At 39.0% G+C, this 16441-nt stretch overlaps 2 protein-coding genes across 2 annotated transcripts; both read right to left on the bottom strand.

Annotated features, from left to right (window-relative positions):
- Positions 1–312: 312 nt before the first annotated feature.
- Positions 313–5156, bottom strand: LOC139976277 (transmembrane emp24 domain-containing protein 6-like). Its single transcript, XM_071984924.1, has 4 exons — positions 4592–5156; positions 3407–3518; positions 2249–2388; positions 313–812 (listed from the first exon to the last, which is right to left on the bottom strand). Exons 1-4 carry the CDS (start codon positions 4847–4849, stop codon positions 579–581), a joined length of 744 nt encoding a protein of 247 aa, XP_071841025.1. The 5' UTR covers positions 4850–5156; the 3' UTR covers positions 313–578.
- A 532-nt stretch (positions 5157–5688) lies between these two features.
- On the bottom strand, positions 5689–11003 carry LOC139975952 (uncharacterized). Its single transcript, XM_071984259.1, has 4 exons — positions 10731–11003; positions 9980–10088; positions 9003–9148; positions 5689–6878 (listed from the first exon to the last, which is right to left on the bottom strand). The coding sequence occupies exons 1-4, from the start codon at positions 10953–10955 to the stop codon at positions 6645–6647; spliced, it is 714 nt and encodes a 237-aa protein (XP_071840360.1). The 5' UTR covers positions 10956–11003; the 3' UTR covers positions 5689–6644.
- Between the last annotated feature and the right edge of the window lie 5438 nt (positions 11004–16441).

Genomic DNA, 16441 nt, shown 5'->3' on the forward strand with positions numbered 1-16441 from the left:
TGTATATAATAGGGATCAGCGCTGTAATGATGTCACTGTTCCTCTTTCTCTTCCCGGTGTCTTTGCGTTTTTCTTCTACTCCCTCCTTTTCTCCTTTTTCTCTCTTTCTTCTTTTTCTTTTCCCTTCCTTTTTCCTCTCCTCCTCCTCTCCCCCCTCTTTTCCCCTTTTTTCTTCTCTCTTTTTTTCTCTCCTCTTTTTCTTACCCGGGGACCGCGCCCTAACACCCACCCACCTGGATACGCGCCTGTCATATAGTTACAGTGCACTGATATATAAAATTGATTTTGATTTAAGAACAAGAAGAGTCTTAAAAGATTTTCATATTGAGTTTATTGGCTATCATATATGTTTTAAAGAACCCATGACAATGGCCACCCGCTGTGTTGCCCACTCCCTGCAGTATTACACCAACATTAATGAACTTAATGCGCCATTCTTGTGGTGTATGAGCTTAGAGAGCACTGGTGATAGCGAAGGAACAAGCCAGTCACATATGTCGATATACCTTTTAATATTCCTTATATTTCTCAAATATGGACCTGTTGTCTGTCCTAAAAGGTATAAAGGGATGATTTCATCAGGATCTCGGTTTGTTAGTTGGTGTTACTGATACTGTTCTAAACATTGTTCTCAGTACAAAAACTTCTAAAACTCCAGCAAGAATGATAACAAAACACTGGGCCACACTCCAATATACCACAAACTTGCCATTTCCTTCAACCAGTTGTAGATCATAATACGTTCGACGTCGCTTCTGGAACATAAACTTGTACATCGTATCTACGTCATTTAAGAGCTCGATGGTTGCATTCTGGATTGAAAACAAAATATTGGTACCAATTAGTCTTTCAACTTTGACTGAATCGGCCCACCGCCTCTCCCACCATACTTACCTTACCCAAAGCTGGTAGCTTTTTCTGAGCTACACCTCGGACTTATTTGCGGTATCCTCTTAGGGTCTCTATGCGGGTCCCTCCCCAGTTGTATTACCTCACACTGTTGTGACATTACCCTCCCTCCAGTCAAATACCCAGTTTTCCAATGTATTGCCGTCCTTAAGATATTTACCCAAACGAACTGTCACATGAACTTAGTATAAGCACATACAAGATCGCACATCGAACAGCACACTCGTTGTTAATATCCCGTTCCCCCTCTTTATAGTTTCCCGAAAGGGGAAACTATGGAGTCACTCTTACCGACCTTGCAAATTTGTGAGGGGGGCCTTCGGCAATGATTATTACGCGGATCACAAAGTCAATAAGTACTAACTATTATGGTTAGTTTTATTCGTCCAACATTGCAGCATACAGAAACGCTGTACACAAAGCCGAAGCCAAAGTGATTTAATCAGGTCACATATACGTTTTTCACTGGGGCTCTCACTACCTTTCGGGAAACGTTTCATAATTGCAGTTTTGATTTAGAACTTGAAATGGTATGTCGATGAACAATGCAAATCGTACCGAACGTGTAATTTGTTTTAAGTACAAAGTTATCGAAGTTCATGAAACTAACGTTTTTCAATATATTGTTGAGAAACTAATGGAGCAGTTCTTTGTCAACTTGAAAAGTCATTTGATGTAATGGATGATGTACGCTTTCGTATGTTGCTATCGTTACCAGGGGATGATGGAGCGGGCGGTCGCCCCTCCAATACAGAGAAGAGAGAGAGAAGAATGGGGGGGGGGGCATGAGCGGAGAGAATTTGGGGAGATCAACTTACAGAGACCTCACAAAACGTTTCAAAAGTGTGGAAATTGGAATACCTCATTCCCATTTATGACCAAAAATATACATTTCAAAAGCTATCTACGCAGGTAGCCTACATAGTCACTCTACCGAAAAGAATGCAAACCACCAATAGCAGGCTAGCTGTATACACGGCAGAAATCGAACAAAAATGTTTGGGCCTTTATTGTCTCAATGTGGTGCCAAGAATTGGACTAGGCCACCCTAGAATTAGCTATTAGTTTGAGTGACTTTATATACTTGAATAATTTCTACCCAACGAATCAATATTAGGCTAATCATATCCAGTAGTTTAATATAATTGTACGTGGCTAAAACTCGGTCGATTGAATAAAATTTGAAACCCTCTCAAGTCCACCATATCGTATAGCTTCATGGAACCAACGCAAATAGCGCAAAGCGCTCTCGTTGACATGGCAATCAATTGATTCTCCCCCCGCCCCTTCCCCCCTCCGGTAAGATGAAATCATGGCTACAAGTTTGGTCGCCACTTACCCAAGTGCCTTGGTACTCTTCTGGTACTTCCGCGGATTCTTCGTAAAGCCTGCGTTGCAGGTTTCGATCTATAACTGACAACATAATGTGCAGCTGCAACTCATTTCTTCTAAAGTTAGTGAAGCAGTACGTGTAAATTCCTGCAAGAGAAGGGGGAAACGTTCCACTTGGTAGCGAGAGTCCATAACGATTGTGATAATTATCCATTCAGGAACTGCTCAGCCCCCCCCACCACCCCCTCCAGACTTGGAAAGTTAGGAGGGCCAAGAATGATTTTGCCACGCCCTCCCCTTTTGTAACTAGAGATGCACTTCATGGCAGTGCTGGGTCATTCAGCAAAAAGAGTGCCACGCCATCACATGATCAAAGATTTGTTTTACATTCGATACTCCATATTCTGCCTAAGTTTCTCAGTCAAAACCATTCTTCTACTATTCTCCCGTAATTCCGTAAATTTATACGGACCGTTCGGTATTCATAGTTGTCTACACTACCCACCTTCCTAAGAACCACCATGATCTTTAAATACAAGAAAGTTGTAAATTTGGAGGAATTATTGAGATTTTTAGAAAAAAATGTCGTAATTTCGATTAACGAGAGGAAATGGATGATATTGAGAAATAGAAAGGCGACATTTCAATATTACAGTAAGATAAGCATTTGACATTTTGACCCTTTACTATGAAAAGGATTACAGAAAAAGTGGAAATTTGCGGATATGGGTAAGAGTGGGTTAGAAATGAAATTTCGAAAAGAGTTCGATTTTTCGAGATAGAAAATTGATTTATGATTTTGGTTTTTACAAATCACGAAAAACGAATAGAACTTTGAGGAAAAAAAAACTAAATTATGAGATAAAATATTGAAAATTTGATCGATCTGGGCCACCATAACATCTACAAACATAAAATTCATCTGGAGATCTTCAACCCGGCACCGATTTTCTGTCCCTCCTTCCATTTGTTGATAACTTCCCATGAAACTGTTATCAGGTGACTCACGTGATACAGTCGTAGGGTCAATTGCAATTTCAGCTGCAAATCTTCGTATTTTGAGAAAGTTGCCAGAAAACTCTGTTATCTGGGATTTCTTAGAACAGTCATTTTCCAGTACCTTAATACTCATGTCATTATTTTATTTAAATATTTATGGAATTACCTTCTTCTTTGATTTCCGTTGACCTATGACCCCGACTTACTACCTCAACATGGTCTTCGACGTCACCAGGGATCAAATGACGAAATCGAATCTTGCCCCCATCGTTCATAATCTGAGTAAATTACAATAATTGTAGACCGTTGAGACATTCTATATTTGACATATGCTTACATGTGTTTAAATACAAAAGGTTTTACCACACTCATTGCCTGAGGTGTCATGCTGGCAATGCCGTTGAATGTGTTTAAAATTACAAGTATCATGGTGATGATCAAATTGTTTGGCACAACATCATTGATTATTTAATAACAAGATCAATCCGAGATTGTACTGCCTTCGTAAATTATATTTTAACTATTATACTGTATATGTTTTATAATTCTGTGATTTGCAACATGTGATTATAGTCCTTCCGTCCGTCCGTCCATCCATCAAGATCCATCTAGATCGAGTGTGGAACCTACACTTAAACAATGGTACATATAGTTAAAGTGATATTCTTGCTACGTTAGTCACCTCTACCCCACCCCTACCCTCAACACCACTCATTTCCCCACTCCTTCATCTATCGTATTCAATTTGCGACCCTTGTTTACCGTGTTCATCCAGTTTCAGTATTGTTATAGGGTAACTCAAGTACACTGCTTGCAGAAAGCACTTACTCGCTTAAGAAATGACACTGTTTGATTCTCATAGACACCACATAAAGATTACATGCTAAAGTTAAGCACACGACATGAGGCATCAAGCATCTCGATATGTCATATATATATAACTGGCATTATACTTCTTTGTTTGTGTTCTTGTTGAAGAGAATATTGTATAGCATACATTGTATAGCATACACACCCCCCCCCCCCAACACACAAGCGCACTACACGTGAACGCAACTCGCCTCGGGTCTCAGACAAAGCAATTGGCTATAGGTCTATATTGTAGTGACGACGTATAGTAATGGTTTCTCATCGCGTATTAGCTATACAATCATATAAGCATATAATACTATCATGTAACAATATATGCTGTGATTATGAATTTTTATTACAGACAACATCATACCACAACAACAAGACACTTAAGAATGTTCACTAATACCATGGGACGAAATGATGTACATTATATAAAATATGTGTAGCCAACGAATGCAAAATAACACAACTTTGCGTTACATAATACTGGACCTACCTGGTAAAACACTACTAGGTTCGTGCCTACGGTTGCGTCTTGATAAAAGCATTCTTCTTTTTGTGACCGTAACAGCACATGAAACTGAAAGCGTCTGATGTGAGGCTTAGAGTAAATTTGTCGTGCTCCGGCCTTCTCTTCATCTTTCCCAGCATTGCCAGGGAAATAAAGGCAAAAGAAGATGGCAATTGAGAAAACTAGCCGTGCATCCATATGGTGGGATTGTCGCATGCACTCTCTGAGTCTCTCTGTGTACATACGTAGCCTCTGTCGACTTGATACTCGTATTTGATTAAAATCAACCACCGAAACACATGTGCGTATATACCAGTATACTTATTTAGGAGATATGCTTCAAAACACATACAGGCTTGTGCGCATTCAATTTGATGACGTAGTGAAAACTGCAACTGGAGTTTGATCCAGAAAATTGTATGCACTATACCCCGTTTGGTATTTGACTTTTTGTTTGTGAATGTGTCTGCAGTGGCGTACTAAGAAGGCGGCGGTCCGCCCAAGGTACCAGTCAGAGTGGTGCCATGCCACATATTGATCATATAATCAGTTCAAAGTTTTGCCAAAGATAGAACAACCTTACATAAACAAAATCTTCTCAAAGGGGAAGGGACACCCCAACACGCTATTTGATATATATGATTGTACCAACATTTGATATGGACTGCGATATGCGTTACACTGTTTGTACCAGCATTTTTCATCTATTAACTCGATTTGAAATATCTTACTGGGTTTGGTGATGCTACGGACAGGGAGTTATTAGTTCTACTCAATTTGGAGCTATACTTTCACCATGCCCGTACAAGCTACATGATCACCATGCCCGTTTGTAGGGAGATGGGGTTGTTTTGTAGTTATGGACTGCCGGGTAGGGAGCGGAATCATCGTCGTCGTCATCATCGTTATCATCGTCTTCGACGTCGTCATCGACGCCGTCTTCATCATCATCATCATTATCGTCATCGTCATCGTCATCATCATTATCATCATCTTCGTCGTCGTCGTCATCTTCCACATCATCACCATCATCATTAATATTATTTATTTATTTTATTGGGGAAGGGGGGGGGAGTAGTTCTTAACTTGCTGATATCCTTCCATATTTACGAGCTTGATCTCCACCGTACCGCTCTCTTAAACACGTCGTGGTGATTCCATAGGTAAGGATGATTCAGCACTCAGGGTATAGTTGGTGTGACAAAGGTTTTTCACTTATTCCTCTAACCATTACAACGTATATGTATTACAGAATGAAAGATAAGATAAGGATTAATTTACTGGGAATACAGTCACATGTTACCTTCAGCCGAAAGGAGAAGCTCTTTCCTGTTTTATATTAAGTTGAACCTTGGACCAACACTTAAGTCATATTAAGACTAATACTTAAGAAACATTTCCATTCATCTCTTTCCTGCAACTGAAGAAGAGCTGTGATAACGCTCGAAATATTTTGTAACTGATTTAACGTTTTAAGTAATAAAGTTGGAAATGAAAGTATCAATTTTTCCTTTTTCTCTTTTTGATATATATATATGTATATGTAAATGTAAATATATATATATATATATTTACATATACATCTAAACATCAACTAAACATTACAAAAGCCTTTCTAGATCACTCGCATTTCTGTAGTTGCGGTTTCTCCCACCACCTCCTTTCCAGCAAAGAAAAAAAACCGTCACCGCCTCCTATTTACATGATAATATTTCATTACCAACTCGGTTTATTTGGATACAAGCGTGTCCCATTATTTTCCATCTCATCCCCTTCACAAATCTTATTCCTATAGTGTTCCTCTCCCTCGTCGGGACCATTGAGCACAGTTACATGCTTCGTACTAATCCTTTTCCTTCGCACTGATCCTTGACCTCATTTACAGACGTACGTTATGTCGACCCTTTCCCTCATCTGGGCTCTTGAATTCAGTTACTAGATTCTTATGTCGATCCTCCCCATGTCCGGGCTCTTGAACTCGGTTTGATACTTAGTGCATCGGTCCCTTCCTTCGCTCTGTGTCGAGTCCTATATGCGTTCAGTACGTTGGTCCTTTACTTGCCGATGGTTTAGCAGGTCGCAGTATATACCTCAGGATCGATACTTGCGCCACACCAGCCGTAACAATGAGAATGCATTGAGCGAGGCTCCAATGATTGACATACGTAAACTTCTTGATAGCTCTATGGCGATCTTCGGTAACCAGTTTAAGATGACGGTGTGTGTCTAAACTGATCAGTCGCATCCGCTTGCTAATGTAAGCTACGGTCTCCTGTGTCAGAGAGAAGCAAAATATACCATCAAATACTATACTGCATCAAGACTAACATGTTTTGGTTGATTATGACAGTTACTACTGCATGTAACATAAATTCGTCACAAACGATGAGGGACTCATACGAACGAAACCCGTTAATAAACATTCTTGGCAGTTTTGAGTAACTTGTCTATCTCCTAAATCAACCCGTCTTCACACCAATCTGCCTCTTGGCAAGATCTTGCTATGAAACGCCATTCCTTCTAACATTTGTTTACTCGATTAACTATAATCACATAGTGGAAGACTCTAACTATTGTGCATTTAGTTTTGATTACTCGATTAACTATAATCACATAGTGGAAGACTCTACCCTTTGTACATATAGTTTTGATTACTCAATTTAATATAATCACATCGTGGATGGCTCTAACTATTGTGCATTTAGTTTTGATTCCTCGCTTTTACATAATCACATCGTGGATGGCTTTAACTTTTGTACTATTAGTTTTGATTCCTCGCTTTAATATAATCACATAGTGGATGGCTCTAACTTTTGTACAATTAGTTTTGATTACTCGCTTTAATTTAATAACATCGTGGAAGGCTCTAACTTTTGTACAATTAGTTTTGATTCAGGCTCGCTTTAATATAATCACATAGTGGATGGCTCTAACTTTTGTACAATTAGTTTTGATTCCTCGCTTTAATATAATCACATAGTGGATGGCTCTAAATTTGGAAAATTAGTTTTGATTCCTCGCTTTAATATAATCACATAGTGGATGGCTCTAACTTTTGTACAATTAGTTTTGATTCCTCGCTTTAATATAATCACATAGTGGATGGCTCTAAATTTGGAAAATTAGTTTTGATTACTCGCTTTAATTATATCACATAGTGGATGGCTCTAACTATTTACATTTAGTTTTGATTTCTCGCCTTAATATAGGCACATTGTGGAAGAATATGATTTGGAAACATCTTTATCCTCTCAGATATTATGGTATTATGTTTTACAAAATGATGACAAAATGTTACATTCCGACCCTTCTCGTGTATATGTCTGTGTGTGTGGTTTTTTTTATTGCATTTCTTTAATTTACTGCATTAATCATTTTCCTTTTACGTGATAACTGTGGCATTTGCCAATGATTATTACACATTATTGAATCTTTTTGGTATATATAATTACACAATTGTCTGAATTGAATTGAATTGAAGAAATATATTGTGTTAAATAAAAAATCTGTTTGTTATTTATAATACATTCTAAAGGGTTTTAACAGTAGGAGAAATATTTTTCGAGTGTACATGTGTGTGTGTTTATTTTGTTAAATAACGAGGGTTTTATGACATTGAAACCTCACATTTCCTACGCTGCGTTCATGATAGCTAAGGCAATATCTAGTCAATTTTTTCCAGAAACACTTTCCGGACTCGGGAATTTTTTGGGAAAAAGAGAACGTGGATCTATTTGGACTTGACTGCTATCAAATCGTGCCTGAATTTACAGTGGAGGAACTGAGACAGCGAGACCTAGAGCTTGCTAAACAGATCACATCTGTGGCTGACACTGACAGTTACTATATGATGTTAGTATACTGCCAACACTAGTAACAGTTCTGGCGACAGAGCGGGGGCAAGCCTGGTGCTCTTGTGCCTTTTGTACGTTTTCCTTTCTCTGTAACCTTTTCCCGTCAGGAATATACATAATATCATATTCCCTTCCCTGCTACTTCCTCCCCTCTCCTGTTTACACAACCAATGCTTAGTACTCCGGCATTTTTGCACCAACTTCCCAACAATCTCAGACAGCAAGTGTACAGTTCATACGCAGAGAGGGGAATTGTTTAACTTACGATGTGGCTCGCTGATGTCATTTTGAAACGCCCTCGCTATATTGAAATTAACATAATGGCCGCCAACACAGTAGGTGTGAAAAAATCATTACAAAATTCCTGGAAATTCTGGGAAAGGTAACTTGACTACTAATTTCACAGAGAGTGTAAAAATATTAGTCTCTACTATGAGGCCACTGCAAACACCAGGGTTTATTTCTCCTTCTTTAGGCATCTCTATGATGATAGTTCCATTTGTTTCTCAAACGATTCAATTTGTATAGGATTGATGTCTTACCCACATCTTTTTGAGTTCTGGAGGGGTTGTGTCTCGTTCCCCTTCATTGTATGACCTTAATATTGTTTCATCATCAATCACGGAGAGATGAAAGCCAAGAACATGTGGACCCGGACTCAGATTGGTAAAGCAGTATTCATAGTTCCCTACAAAGAAAACAGGGTGTACAAAATACGTGATAAATAGATCTTATATGGGGGTGGGGAACAAAATGTTGTGGATGTGTTTGATTAAATCATACGGGACTAAGTAGGCCCCTGAATCGTGGCGTCTTGATCACTAACCTGCTTTAGCTTGCAGCAATATGAAATTTCAATCAAAAGACTGCCTTGCTTAGTTGATGTCACCCTGAACATTGTTTTCACTTTTAGCTCCTTCAATTGCGTTATTAACCGGGATGTGGGTCATTCACACATCCCTGGTTTAATTATTTGTGAACACTTTGATCATTTCTTACGTCCTTTCTTCGTCTTAAAATATACCTCTCTCATTCGGTAAGACTGATAAGTTACTATTGCTTTGAAGGCAACATTCAAACAGTTTTGTAAACAATGAATTTCTAAAAGATGAGAGCAACGAATTCGTGAAGGAACGAGTAGGCGTATAGTTAACGCATTCTAAGGTACACAATATCATAACACAGCACTTCCCAAACACTTTATTTTTCTGCATTTGACATCTTACCTCCTACAGCACGGTAAACCTGAGTCCCATGCAAGGGAGTTTGTATAGGCGCATACCCACAATAAATAAATATATTGGAAATGGTGAATTCTGGGGCATAGCCTGTTTAGGCTATAAATAAGTTCTAAATAATCAGTGCTACAAGCAAGGTTATCTTTCAACTTTTGTGTGCTTGAATAACGGGTGTACACCTCCTATACACGCCCGGGATGCGCGTGTGATTACGCCAATGAGACCCCTGCAACCGCATCGACAAACGTCGCTTTTTGACCTGTTGATAATTTAGAGCTCACCTTCTTTTGTAACATTTGTTACAAGTGTTGCAAACCAACTTTCTTTAGCAGCGATGAAACCCTTCGGCCCGCTGTGTCTAACACTGACTTTTGTGTCGAAACCGGGGGTCTGAAATAAAGAGATCGAACAAATGAAATGGGTATCTTACCATGCTACAAATAAGTCTGGTATGTCTTAAAAAGTACTGTAATTTGACCAAATGACTTCCCCGTAAAAAGGTTTCATCAAGTTTTCAGTATATATAGAAGGTGCATGCATTGATTTGGGCCTCACTTGTCCGACAGAGATCAGGAACAGAAAAGTTGATGTTATACGTTTCTTTCTGTGTTTTCTCTCTGAAGTAGGAAACTTCACGCAACAGATTGATACACGCTGAGGTCTTCAGGATCATCAGGATCCCCTTCAAATATGCTACAAAGTCAAATAACTGGCACTCAGTTTACAATACAATCTCAATTGTCTCCCAGTGTGATTTCCCTGCTTAAATTGAAGATCTTAATGTGTTGGACTAAATTGGATGGTACTGTTGATGGTATATGTTGATGATAATCACATATGTTATACAAGCGTTGTACCATCTGCATTACAAAAACAATTATTCCTCCAGTAAGACTGACAGTTTCCGTCTCCAAACATACTATCTTCATGCATCAAACTTTATGCTGATGCTTCTGGATGAACACTGATGAAAAACATGAATATGCTAATTAGTATAACGTAATGAAATGTCAAGACATTTGATAGGCCTACCTGAAAAGTACATTTTAGCATCGTATTGACATGAGTGTACTGGTAGAAACATTCCTCTTGCTGATATTGTAGAATAATAGTTAGTAGGTTCTTTTCTGCGTCACGATGAAGAGTAGACAGTCTTTCCCGTCCTTTCTCCTGACTAATTACTGAAGTACATGCACTAAAAACCAACAAGAGGTGCATGAGATAGTTCAGACATGACATCCATTTTCGAAGATACATCTTAACGTATACCGTCCAAACCCCAACCTGGCTTGCATCTGTTTATGACACGTATGTCTATGGTAATATATTCAATACCAAGTACAAGCACTTCATCATCAATCGGTGATGTATAACAATGCCTTTGCGATTGGCACCGCAGATGCAGAGTGTTTAAAGCGATATAAGATTTTTATTAAAAGAGTAATTAAAAAAACTTACAAACACGTTTCCCTTGCAAGATTGTGCTTAAATGAACTATTACATGGTTTATACTAAATATAAATTAAATTAAAAATTATACTGAATTAGGAAATTGCAGACGATGCAACACATTTGAAATTCCAGTGGTTTTATTATGTGTTGAGTATAGTTCATAGTAGTAGAATTAAACTTTCGAATACGATATACCAACTTGTTAGAACCTTAAATGATAAATGCATCAACTTGGATAAAAGAAATCAATTTAATTTTGAATAAGAATCGATTCACTTTAAAATTTGGGATAACCACGGGACAGGCACCGTATACTTAGTGACTTACAATGTCTGACAATTGTCAAAGCTGTCCTATTAGATGTCGGATTAAACAAAGAATTCACGACATTTTAACCAAAAATGTTGTCTGAGATCAAAGCAAACTCCCTGTGAAAAGTGTACACAATTTTTAAGAAAAATATCTTATCTTAACTCCCAAATCACTCGAAATAATGAACCTTTGCAAACTATGGTTTAATAATGAAGCAATACCTTCTGTCATAGGCAGATCCCAGAAAATTATACAATTTGTAATTTATGCGTAAATGAAAACGTGATGTATTCCATTGCAATTGGTTGAATATTCTGCGTTTCAGAATACAGACAAATATTCTCCAGGCAGAATCTCATAACACATATAAATTGCCTTTTCCAAACTAGAAATAAGCATGTTTTGCGTCTATTTTTTTTTTCTGTGATGAAATTCTTTTTACATAGCTGGCCTACAACTATTTTTTTTTTGAGGGGGGGGGGGGTGGGCGAGGGTAGGCCCAGAACTGTTTCGTTAAATTGCGTCTTTCCTTTCTTTCATACTTTATGTCAATACGTTTATCAATACCTTTAGAATAATTGTTTTTAATGGGGCTTTAATATCTCCTAGGAGGACGGAAAAAGTAATATAGACTGAGCACTGATAACTACCATGATAATTTACAAAATATCGAGTAAACAATGCATTTTGTAAGACTATCCGTGTCTATTTGATGCAATATTGCCCTTGACCCGGATAATCTAAAGAAACGTTTCATTATCCGAAATTCATGTTATAAACGGCTGTTCTCTTCACTTGTTTCCAAGATACACAACTGTCTGTACGGAATCTGGATATATCTAGTCAAAGGGTTTTTCAAGACTGGTTTCAATCAGTATCCATTTATATTAGTCCAACATATATCTATCGTTATCTTTCATTAGGCTTGTCAATATAAATTACTGTATAGGGAGTCTAAATTCACTTGCAGTAATATGACCATGTGTCAATTATTTGTCAAACGGATTTTTCAATAAACAGATCTAACATCAATCAGTATCCATTTATATTAGTGCATTGTACACAATATATATATGTATCGTTACATATTGTTACTTTAAGGTTCTCACAACTGTTTGACCACATTGCTAATAACCATTCTGTTTTATTTTCAAATATCAGACAAAAGCTAATTAATTCAGGAGAATGCTTCTTTTAATTAAGTGGTGTCCTGTCTAACAATAGCTTTTTGAGATGGTTCAGCATGCTATGTAAACTAGCATTAATTACAGCTTCCATCTGATCATACACGAATGAAATGATTGACAGCGCAAGCCCGTATGTAGGATAATACACGACACAGCGGTGATTGAGTTACTAGTAAGGGAAATATCGTCTGAATATGAGACTTAATATGTGACTTAAGGAATACTTAATGCAGGACAATGATGGGAATGTGACTTAAGGAATAATTAATGCAGGACAATGACGGGAATGTGACTTAAGTGATCATTAATGCAGGACAAAGACGGTAATATGACTTAAGGAATAATTAATGCAGGACAATGATGGGAATGTGAATGCAGGAAAATTACAACAATGAGGTATCGAAATTTATCCTACCACAAGTGTTAGGCATTGTAAAATACCTAAACCCTTTAACTCTTTGGCCACTAAACTCAGTGGTGTTTTCATCTCATTGTTGTCGTTTTTAACAGTATTACAGTGTGCGGTCGATGTCAGTAAAGGTCTGTGTTCCACTCCCATGGTTGTATGGTTGTACCTTTAATCATTCGCTGTTTGGTTACTTGGCATATATTCAGGCAAGTAACCTATATCAGGTGCGTATCCAGGGGGGGGGCGTTGGGGGCGCGCGCCCCCCGGGTAAGAAAAAGAGGAGAGAAAAAAAAGAGAAGAAAAAAGGAAAAAAGAGGGGAAAAAAGAGGAGGAGGAGAGGAAGGAAGGGAAAAGAAAAAGAAGAAAAAGAGAAAAAGGAGAAAAGGAGGGAGTAAAAGAAAAACGGCGAAGACACCGGGGAGAGAAAGAGGAACAGTGACATCATTACAGCGCTGAAGGGTAGCCAGTGACGGATCAATGATTTCGTAAAAGTGTGACTCACCCTACCCCTTACACCGACAACTCCATTTTTTGACGTTTCCATTTTCCTCTCTCACTAATGATCTATATATGTACTATATATGGTCTATCATAACGCGTGTGTAGAATTGTGCTATGAAACCAACTGTGACTGGTCTCGAACTCGACCGTGTCGTCGGGGAACATGACGCATTTTGGGATGGGGGCGACCGCCCCCCCCCCCCATTCAGCATTTTTTTAAATGATATCGCTAAGTAATTTCAAAATAGAAAGTGCTTAGAGGCAACTTACAAGGCCTGGGAAGTGTCATTTCCAGCGATCTGGGAGACATTTTTCGGCCAAAATTTGCTTGTACGCTTCGCGCTAACAAATGGTCTTGGGTAGTGCCATTTCCAGCGATCTGGGAGGCATTTTCGGCCAAAATTTTCTTGTACGCTTCGTGCCAACCTATGGTGGCGCTACGCTTAGATAATTTGCCTACAGGCTTCGCCCCTCCCTTGGCAAATTCCTCGCTACGCGCCTGTTCGAATTTGTAACGCAAACAGCAGATATCACATCATATCAGTGAGCATGAAAACGTGTTCATGTCAATATCATATAAGCAAGCATCCAACATTACATCGCATGCCATCATGTACCGTACGGTCCGTTCAAATTGCGCAGTATTTCGCGGGATGCTAATGTAAACAACGACATGTCTCATGTAGATGTATAAAAAGCATGGAGGTCCAATTATGTCAAAACTCTCTTTTACATTAGTAATGGCGAATTAGGGGCTGCACCCCCGCCGCGCAGTGGCGGAGCGTCCATACGGTCGGGGGGTGGATGCTCCCCCCCCCCCTGATGGACTCAAATGGACTGCTGGCGCCTTTTTCAGCTCTTTACCACTTTTTACTTATTCTAGATTATTAACTTTTTTATTGCGCTCTCATCTACTTATTGACATTTCTCACATTTTGTTGCTGTAATTTGGCGATGACACCTATTTATTCTTCGTTTATCTGCAAATTAGCCAGGCCCGGAAAGGGTCATTTCCGGCGATCTAGGGAGTATCTTTATTCAAAAATTTTCTGTACGCTACGCGCCAACCAGTGGTGGCGCTCCGCTTAGATAGTGTCGAAAGCGCTCCTACAGACCATTTTCGCCACTACTGACCAATACCCCTAGCTCCGCCACTGCCGCCGCGCCTCCTACGCCTATGTGTGTAGTGTTCGGTTGAAGGAAATATCTGCTATTTTTTCATTTCCTTCAACCAAGTTTTATAATAGCCGTTATAAGAGGTTTTAATGTTTGTACACCAATACATTAACTGTGTCTGAATTTTCGAAAATTTCTGACCAACATTCTGCATCACACTTCCCTCTACTCGTGCAATTTTGACCGGTCTGTTAGGGGTTGAAGGAAGTTTTTCTATATTGGTTGTCCATAGATGAAATTTTGTACAACATTATGGGTATGTTTTCAAGTGAGTTTATTCACGAGAAATGTGAATTTTCAAATTCTGAACAAATATGGGGCTTAAAACCTTGAAAAGTGGGGCTGACGGGTATTGTGGGCCGCGACGTAGAATCACCTACAAAAGCAAAGACCCACAGGAGATGCAATCAGGTCGAACATGATGTGTGCCGGGTTGACAAACTTCAAAAAGGTTATGGATGGAAAAAAAACTATTAGGAAATACCTGGTTCTCAGGCAAAAAGTGTACATCTGGTTGGTCATTTCAAGCCCGAGAAGTGCCGTTTCCGGTGATCTGGGGGGGTTTCAAAACAAGAAATTTTCTTGTACGCTGCGCGCCAACCGATGGTGGCGCTCCGCTTAGATAGTAATTCGCGCCCCCCCGGGTTAGAAAATCCTGGATACGCGCCTGTATATAGTCAAGTTGGCGTGTTAGTTTGTGTGCGTGTAAGTGTGCGTGTACGTGTCTATGGGCATCATAACTGGTGACATAGGACAAAAGAAATTCCTGTCACCAGTTTACGAACAGCAGAGAACAATAGTCATCGGTTGTTCAGACAAAGGGTTAAAATTAAGGGAAATGTCATCGGTTGTAGCTAATACAATATAAAGTAAGTTTGTGTGTACGTGTGTGCGTATGTGTGCGACACCCTAGCTTGTATACATGGTACCTCAAGATATATCATTTCTACAGTTCTCATATTTGACATGTGGCTTTCCAAGAAGTAGTACAAGAATCCTACTGTTTCGGGTGGAGGTCTAAGGTCATTTGGGGTCAGCAGAGGGCAAAATATGAAAATCTCAAAAAGGCAGAACCTGAACACCAACAGAGCTCATGAATGCATGGTGGGGTAGCCAAAGTTTTTAACACAATTCGGTGTAGGTCATATTCATTTAAGGCCAGGGTGCAATATTTTCAGATATTTCTTGACCTCTGCTAGAGATTTTGAAGAAGATAATATACACATGTCAGAAAGATAAAGTACTCTTATTTACTGTGTGGAATATCATATCTCAGAGCCCTAGAGGGTTGAGTTCGCGAAAATGTCAAATTAACACTTTTTAGATGCTTAATTTAAGCACAGAAATACATTTGAGAGAAACAATCAGTTTCATTGGGATGTATTTGAAAGGCCCAGTGGCGGTCCATGGAGCTAATCCCCGGAGGATGTGGCATTTTGAGATATTCTTGCTCTTTTTAACTCCTTTGGTTTCCACTGCTACTTTCTCCACCACTACCCATGTAGTCACCTATGCATGAAACGTGCTAGGGAAATCAATCAATGATTGAAAAATACCATGCTAATGCAAATGAGACACATTTCTGTGGAATGAGGCAGCTTCCTAGCAGACGACATTGAAACGCTGAAAATTGCAATATCCACGTTGGCTGTCTGTGATTGGTTGTTATTTGCGCAATACAACTACGCCTATATAAGTTAGTTCGT

Source organism: Apostichopus japonicus, chromosome 11, assembly GCF_037975245.1.
Source record: "Apostichopus japonicus isolate 1M-3 chromosome 11, ASM3797524v1, whole genome shotgun sequence".
In the NCBI taxonomy this organism is placed as follows: Eukaryota; Metazoa; Echinodermata; class Holothuroidea; order Aspidochirotida; family Stichopodidae; genus Apostichopus; species Apostichopus japonicus.